The 8,700-nt window shown below is 34.9% G+C and overlaps 1 protein-coding gene across 1 annotated transcript; it reads left to right on the top strand.

Annotated features, from left to right (window-relative positions):
* Nucleotides 1–329: 329 nt before the first annotated feature.
* Nucleotides 330–5,322, top strand: LOC119982782 (protein DOUBLE-STRAND BREAK FORMATION). Its single transcript, XM_038826341.1, has 6 exons — nucleotides 330–391; nucleotides 498–705; nucleotides 1,141–1,284; nucleotides 1,913–2,054; nucleotides 3,366–3,590; nucleotides 5,025–5,322. Exons 1-5 carry the CDS (start codon nucleotides 330–332, stop codon nucleotides 3,587–3,589), a joined length of 780 nt encoding a protein of 259 aa, XP_038682269.1. The 3' UTR covers nucleotide 3,590; nucleotides 5,025–5,322.
* Nucleotides 5,323–8,700: the final 3,378 nt, after the last annotated feature.

Raw genomic sequence — 8,700 nt, 5'->3', positions numbered from 1 at the left:
ATGAGACTTGTTTCTAGTTTTACTTAACCCTAATTCTTATTGTTTGTTTCTCTGTGTTTAGAGAGGCGACTAAAAGGGAGAGAGAGCAAGGGTGGGGAAATCCTTGTGGTTTATCTCTCGGTGTATCTTTTGAGGGTTCGAATATGGGTCCAAGGGTGTGAGACTGTAAAAAATTCAAGATGTAGAATCTTAAAAATACCGGCTGTAATTTCCCCTTAAAAAAAAGTTTAAAAGAATAACGTTGCAGCTCCGGCCCAGGCCCAGGGCATCCGAAACTATTTAAACGAGCCTTGCACGAAACATTGTCCGCCATTTCGTTCCCCCTCAAAATGTCGACCACGAAAGTTTCTCCCCACATCTCCCTCTTTCGCTCTCACATCAACAACAGAAGGTTCGTTTCTGTAGTCAGCTCATGTATTTCTCTTACATCCATATTTGTTCCAAATTTCAATGACAATATGTTTTATATCGGAGAAACTCTCGATCATCTCTTGCAGATTTGATGATCAAACGCTTCGAATTCTCGAATTGGTTCTGGTTTTCAAAGATGTGGAATCGTTAACCGAAGCACGGAAGGAATTGAGAGATTTTTTGAGATCTGAATCTCTGAATGCTATCCGCGAGATCAAATCAAAAACTGTCGAGCAGAAGCTTCTGATTCTCGAATTCTATGTTCGGGCTTTCGCTCTTCTAGGGGATATCGAGGTTACAATAGTGTCTACTACAATTTCAATAGCTGTTTTGAAGATTTCTTGAATACGTTTTCTCGGTTATTTTAGCTGCTTTTACGTACACAGTTTTGATCGACTTATGTGATCTTTATTTCCGTATTATGTGGTGGAATGAAGTTTCGTAGGATTTATCTCTCGAGTCTAATCATGATTAACGCAACTCCAATTTTCTGAAATATCAACGGCTAAGTATAGTTCCATTTTGTAAGATCTACCTGTTGCATTGTGAACTCGCATAAATGGCTTTGATTAGTCTTCTTAAAGTAGATTTCTATGAGGTTGCTAGTTAACAATTTCAAGTTATTGTGGCTATTATAGGTCCTTATGAAGCTTGTTTGAAGTAAATAAGTTTTTCTGCAATTTGTATTCACTGGTATGTCTTTCCTCTTGGTACATGTAATGCTTATAGAGTTGCTTGGCTTGGAGATATGAGGCCTTGAATCTTAGGGAACTCAATTCTACGACACACCAATGGCTACAGGTTTCATATATGGAATGGCTAAACTTTGCCGAGCACTCTTTAGATAATGGCTTTCACACAATTGCTAGAAAGGTAAATCTCATTGGTGTTGTGCCAGATAAAGCTACAAAAAGAAGAGTCTGCATTATTTTCACTTGATATTGTGATTTAAAAATAAAATTCATTTAGCTATAAGACATTCGTATGTCAGATGGAAAAAGTCATCTGCACATTCTCCCTCCCCAAAAGGAATGCCCTAAAGTGCGGTGAATAGCAAAGATTTAATGTGTTTATTAAATACTTTGGTTCTAACTTGGCCAAATCATGCAAATATATTCATTTTATTTTGGTGCATGAGGTAATGCAATGCAATAGATGAATATGCTGCTTTGAACGTGCATAATTACTTAATTAGCATGCAATTAATCTGTTAACGAAGGCTTGGTGTAACAAGTGTTTTCCCAACCATCTTGGAGTGCCTCAATTCCCCAATGACATATGTGCTAATAAGTAATAACTATCTGAATGATACGTTATTCATGATTCTTTTTTCCATAGACATCCTTCGGGTTCGCTTATTGATTTTAGGGTTCATTTGTTCTCAATCTGCATAAATGCTTTCTTCATCTCATCTCATGTTTGAGAATCTTCTAGCTTGTACTCATTTTCTTCTAGTGGTCCTGAAAAATCCTAGTGCTCATTTTGATTGATGCTCATGCAGGCTTGTGAAAATGCATTATCAAGCATTGAAAAGAATGATTCAGCAGACCTTAAAAAAGATGAATTCTCTCAACTTGTGGAAGTGAGCAAAAAAGTGAAGAGACTCAAGGACTATGCCTCGACATTAGCAGCCTCACACTCGGGTATGTCTTGTGCTTGTTGTTGATTCCTTAGAATCTCACATCATACTTCATTTGCTAGTGCAAACTGGCTGTGGTCACTTTTTCCACATGAAATGTAGATGTCTACAATTGTCTCTTGGTCTGCTAGAGCAGGCACAGGCCACAGAGTGTGAAGGTTGATTTTGCAAGTTAAATTACACATATTCATTTCGGAAACATGACGCCATAATTTATGGTTATGTCAATTTTGATGAACCTTATTGGTAGAATAATGGGGAAGTTTATATTGAGTTTAAGCATAATTAGACTAGATCATCTACTTTAATCAAGTCATTTCAATATGAAATTCGGTAGTGGTTCTGCTTTTAGTTTACAGATCTAATTACTGATGCTGCCTTTAGGGGTGGGAAATTGATGAATGACCATAATTCCTTACCATTGGAGTTGGTGTTAGAGTAGTAAATATATGGATGGTGAAGAATTCATCATTCATCTCAGCTCACACTTTTGAGATGAATGGTATTTTATATGGAAAACTCAACCACCTTGAAAAAGTACTTAGATCATCTCAATGTTAACTTCTTGATTGACACTAATGGAAATTAGATGATTCTGTATGGAAGAATTGTATTGGTACTTAAATTGCTCTGAAGTTGCAATTAACAGGATATACTTAAATTGCTCTGAAGTCGCAATTAACAGGATACTTTATAAGGTGCATGAAATAATTATTGCATCCAAGTAGGCATTAACCTGCATTGACAATAAGAACAATGACTAGGAGAATATACTGAAAGAGAATACATTAAAATGATCATGAGCTGGGAAAAAAAAGAATGATTATATTGATGGGGTGATTGTGACTGAGAGAATGTAGATGACTTGATCTGCTTTGAGAAAGGCCAAAAGAAAGAAAAAGAACAGCAATATGAAACCAATACTAATGGTCTTGTTACAATGTAATTTGTTTTGTTAATCTTTTGGTCTTTTACCCTGTACGTTGATGCAATATTGCAATCATATATTTTCAGTTTGATGGATTCGAAATCTAATTACTTCTTCAATTCCACTATCCTTATAGTGTATTTTCGCTTTTGAGTCGAAGACACTGCATTTTTTAGGTTATGCAAAAAAGTAGTATACGCATGGTATTTTGGGAAGTGCTGAGACTTTGAGTTACTGACCTAAATTTTCACAATCCAATTTATGAATTCTTGCATCTACTATCATAACATATCGTTTTGAACTTTGTTTTTGATAATCAATCTGATATGATTTGGGATTTTCACCATTCTTCCATTGATCATTTAATACTCTATTTGCTTATATCAGTTGAGGCCCAGACAGCAAAGTACCTGAGAAAGAAAACAATTGAGAAAAGCAGATCATGTCCTTCACCCTGTAAAGAAACCAAGTGTATTGCAAGCAATTTGTTCAGATACGGAATTAAGAAGCGGAATGAACGAAAATTTCATGAACTTCAAAGTATTCAGCGGATTTCAAATGGATCAGATTCCATTCACTCAGAAGGCCAATACCAGTCTTTTTCATGCTAAGGTAAAGCTTCTCAACCAAGTGTTGTGCTATAATTTGTAATCATCATGTGTGATTATTTGGGAAAAAGGACTTCTAGATAAGAGTTACATTGGTTTATTTGTTATGCACAACTTTGTGGGCCTACACAAAGGTGGATAAAAAGGATAGCAAAATAAGCACTTGTGAGTTGTGGCTTGGCGGTGACATATTTCTTATCACTTGCACGATGACAAAGGTCTTGTCCAACACTTGCTGACCATTTTTGCCGGAACTTGTTGGGCTTAACCCACGACTAGCCATCTGTGTTAGACACCAAAATACATGCATTATTGAAGAGTTTCTGGTTTATTTTGAACTTTTATAGAACCATCATAAGAACAGGAGCTCAGGAGAAATAGATAAATCATGGCCCTCGCTTAAATTTCTTGTCTACAACTCAAGTCTGGCAAATTATGGGAGCCTAGTTATGGATGGCCGTTAAGTTTTTCCCTTAAGTAAAGTTTACTTGTGGTATTAGGTAGTTGATGGTTAGGCTAAATTAGGTCTTTGTTTCCAAGTCACTATGTGAATAAAGATTACACATGATCTAACCTAGGATACCTTGGTACATCAACGATTCAGTGTATGTTTTATAAAACCCAGCAAGTATATTAGCTGGACAAACTCTAACTGCAACCAAAGTATCAATGTTGAGAAGATGTTATACACCATCAACAAGTAACAACTTACTTATCTAAGAGTTGTCTTACGCCAGGCTTCTTTTCCAATAATTACAAACTCATGAAACGAATAAATTCTGAAGTTTTGAAGGAAGCTGCCTTATATTTTGAGCACACACTTCGGTAATCTTGAGAGTTTTGGACGGCAAGTATATATATCTCCCCAGGAACTCTAATTGCCTAAGACTTCAAATCTCCTATGATTCTAGTTTCCTAATTTTGAGTCAATCACCCAACCTAATTAAAAGAGGAGTTTCCTTAAACCAAAAACTAGAAAACGTAAAATACAAGTATTCCTTCAAAACAAACCTAAACAAAGAGTTTCTAATAAAAGACAACTTCAAACTAGTGTTTGATAAAAGTCGCACAAGCCCATGTAATAAAGAATCCATATCTGTTGAGCTAAACTTGACCTGTGTGAAATCTAATCCAAACCTACATCAAGTTACTTGAACCGGTCCAGTAGAGTAGGCTATTTCAGGATACATTATTGCACACAAAAAGCACATTGACACAAATATAGTATGCAGTTAATCCTCAACACCTGACTACTCAACCTGTCACAATAAGAAGGGTTAAAAAACCCCCAACAAGTACTATTGTCCTTCATCTGCACTATATTTTTTTTCTTTTATTTCTCATGATATTGGGACCATAAAGCGATCTTCTGGATGCACATAAGAATCTGTAAATTTGATTTAAGCTGAAATTTAGCACCGCAGCAACAAATTTGCAGGGCTGCCTCTCATGTGCTTACCCCGTTTGCATTGAGTCGATAGTCGTGACGTGACGAGATTTTGAATAGGTTGGCCACATTGGAAATCCAAGATTGTTCAAACAATTGAATTTCAAGGTCAGTATTTCCCACTTGAGCCCCTCACTTTGAGATGGTTTTTCATTGTCTAAACAGACAAACATTGTTTCTAATCTTCAGCACTTTGGATTTTAAAAATGAATTACATTATGCATATCTGAAGAATCGAATCTTCCATATAACCAAGCTCATTAAATGCTAGCATTGGAGCTTGTTTTCGTTCAAGAGGTTGAAGAAGATGTCTGTCTTTTTCCTCTATTGCGGTAAAAGAAAGAATTTATGTAGAGCATCTTAGCTTTTCTTCTTCCTAGAGCTTAGGGGTTTGAAACTTGGTAAATAATTGGAAAATACACGGTTTCTGAGGTAATGCAATAAATAAGAATCAACAGGTGGCCCCATATTAAATTAAATTAGTCGAAAACCCAGTCTTTAGAGGGAACATAATCTTCGTTTATGAGACAAAAATTCATATAAAAATGCTATATAAACAAATGTACAACTGAGGAAAGGGCTGTTTTTCTCGGAATAGAATATTAGAAGCTTGGGAGCATGTGGAGTCGATAAATGCGTGGCTGGGACTTGGGATGGGAGGGTTTTCAAACTCCAATTCTACCTCAAAAATTATGTTAAATCATTAATTTTTTTTAAAAAAATGACTTATTAAAGTTTAGAATTAAAAATTAGTGTCTAGGGTTTAGAGTTTAGGATTTAGGACTTAATTTTTAATGTTTAAGGTTTACAGTTTAGGATTTTGGGTTTAAGGTTTAGAATTTAGTTTTTAGAATTTTTTTCTCAAAATCTACTATATTATAATATTATGAAAACCAAAATATTTAATCACACATTTTAATTAATGGTTTAACATAATTTTGAAAAAGAATTGGAGTGGAATTGAAGTCCGGAATTAAAGCCCCCAATCCCGGGACTTGGTCTCATGGTTCTACAACTCGTAAACTTTTAGTTTCAATCTCTCTCGAAATGGGTTTCGTCTTAACAATTCTTAGGTCCTGGCTTTATGTCGAGTCTCATTAATTACTTAGTGCATTGTGGTAAGCATTATTATTATTATGAGTAATGATTATGGGTGCGCCACTAAATAAGGATAATTAATTAGACTCAACTAATGTCACTATCCCTTAAAAAGTAACTCATTAATAAATTTTGACGGTTATTTTATTTTAAACTGAAAATACCCTCAACAAAAAACTTATTTATTTTTGGTTTGGTACCGGTTTTCTAATCCTATCTCTTTGTTTTTTTTATTAGTAACCCTTTATTTTTTATTTATAGCATCCATGTGTTCTAGTACTCTATTACAACTCAATCATAATAGGAACTACCACCGTATAATAATAATTTACTAAGAAAATCTAATATATAGGAAATTCAAATTAAAAGAACATTCTTAAATGATCAACTGAATGATAAGATTTTGCAAAATACAATGGACAGAAGAAGGGAAGTATTTGTTGAGGGTAATTTTGACTTTCTATAAAATATAATGTAGCAGTTAAAATATATTAATGAGCTACTTTTTAGGTGAGATTAGGGTTGGTCCTGGGGTAAAGTAGTCAAAGTTAATGCTTGTGGAGCCAGGGCCATAAAGGCGTTGAATTTTTTTTCACATCCAACATTGTTTCAGCTATCCAAAATCAACCCAACATGAAAATAAGCTCAACCACTTCCCTTGCCTTTTCTCTCTTCTCGCTCTTAGTCCAACCTAAAAATAGGCCTCTTTTGATATAAAATTGTGTGAGAAACCGTCTCGCTTTAAGATTTTTCGGACAATTGGCAGTAAGAACACTTTAGACAACTTAATTGTAAAAAGGTCATGGACATTTTTAAAATTGTAAAAAAGTGCAATTTAAGGGTAATTTGGTCATCTGACTTAAGATATTTTTTAGTTTATACCTACAATACCTTCCTCTTTCTTCTTCTTCTTCTTCTTCTTCTTCTCCCTCCAACTATCCAACTCTAGTGTGTCCTCTCTTTCTCTCCTTCTTCTCTACTAAAAGTTATCTCCTTCTTTCTCTCCTTCTTCTTCTTCTTCTTCTTCTTCTTCTTCTTCTGGTTCTCGATCTGGTTCTTCGTTGTCTTCTTCTCCGTTTTTGGCCGAGTTTCTCCTCTCTTCATCTCCTTCTTCGTCGTTGCTCAATCTGGACTGCGTCGAGTTGCTCTGCTTTGTTTTTGACAGATCTGGACTATGCTTCGTTGTTCAATCTGGGTTGTGCTTTGTTTTTTTGCAGATCTGGACTCTGGTTCGTTTTTTGCAGAGATGTATCACTATAGTATCACCATAGTATCACCAACACCAAAAACCACTAAAATGATGAAACTCGTATGCATACTTCATCTTCCTAACTACTTTTCCTTTCTTGATTTTCTTTTCTTGGTTACCTCTCTTGTTCGTTTTGAAAAAACATTTACAAGTGCAGAGATGTATCACTATAGTATCACGAACACAAAAAATTTATTAAAATGATACAATTGAACCAATATGCATACTTCTTCTTCCTAATTACTTTTCCTTTCTTGGTTTTCTTTTCTTGGTTTGTACATCTCTTACTCGTTTTGGAAAAACATTTACAGCTGCAGAGATGTATTACTATAGTATCACGAACATAAAAAATCCACTAAAATGACATAATTGAACCAGAAAGATATGTAATGCTATCAAATTTACATTCTAACATTTATATCATCATTTTATGAGCCAAAAATATAAATTGAACACTAAATTGGATCTTCTATTTAAAAGTATCACTATTGTATCACAATTCGTGGAGAGAGAAAATCAAAATTGAGGTTATTTTGGTAAAAGATGATCCCTAGTGTACTTTTTTAAAAGGATGTTTTAGTGATTGCACTTTTTTACAATTAAGTATAATCTAGTGTACCGGCCTTCAAAAGTCCCAAGATTTTTTTTTGGCAATAGGCCACCACTATACCGTACCTCTTTGAGCACCAAAATGTCTAGAACCAGCCCTGAGTAAGATAGTGAACTTTGTTGAGTCTAATTAATCATGCTTCTGTAGTGCCCTAAATCTTAGAGGGACCCATTATCATTACATTATGAATTTATTATCACGATTACTTTATAGAGGGGATGAGCTTTGGAACTCAATATATGAATAGATGCATATGGTCATTTTGTCAAGACATAGCCATGCAAGGGCGGAATCAAGGGGACTACACTAGGCTGTAGTCCTCCTAAATTTTTGGTAAAAAAAATATAAATATACACTTATATACAGTTATATACAAGCTCATACTTATATATCTAAGGCCCCAAGCATGTAAGGACTAATTGTAGCACCTAAAACCCTAATTGGCTAAGTCGTCGTCTAAGTCTTTACTGTCTTTTTTGCGAGGGCAACCTTTACTTGCCTGATTGATGAATTCCGCTTCGTCTCCTACTCTCCTTCGCTAGTGCAACTGTGCAAGTATGTAATCATGTCCATGTTGCTTCCTAAGTTCGTCTCAAGACTTTCAACTCTCGGTGAGCCTAAATGTCTATCTCAATAACTTGTGTTATTAATTAAATAGGTGTAATATTATAAATAGCCTTAAAAAAATTTCAATCTTCAATTTTTGGTAG

This window comes from Tripterygium wilfordii, chromosome 2 (genome assembly GCF_013401445.1).
Source record: "Tripterygium wilfordii isolate XIE 37 chromosome 2, ASM1340144v1, whole genome shotgun sequence".
Classification (NCBI taxonomy): domain Eukaryota; kingdom Viridiplantae; phylum Streptophyta; class Magnoliopsida; order Celastrales; family Celastraceae; genus Tripterygium; species Tripterygium wilfordii.
The sequence above is the reverse complement of the archived record's forward strand: the minus strand, read 5'-3'. Positions and strand labels throughout refer to the sequence as shown.

Bases quoted from the DNA above. Each gene is read 5' to 3' on its own strand.
- LOC119982782 (XM_038826341.1), top strand. From the start codon at position 330: ATGTCGACCACGAAAGTTTCTCCCCACATCTCCCTCTTTCGCTCTCAC. The intron at 1,285-1,912 runs GTAAATCTCATT...ATGCTCATGCAG, and splicing joins TTCACACAATTGCTAGAAAG to GCTTGTGAAAATGCATTATC. The intron at 2,055-3,365 runs GTATGTCTTGTG...TGCTTATATCAG, and splicing joins ATTAGCAGCCTCACACTCGG to TTGAGGCCCAGACAGCAAAG.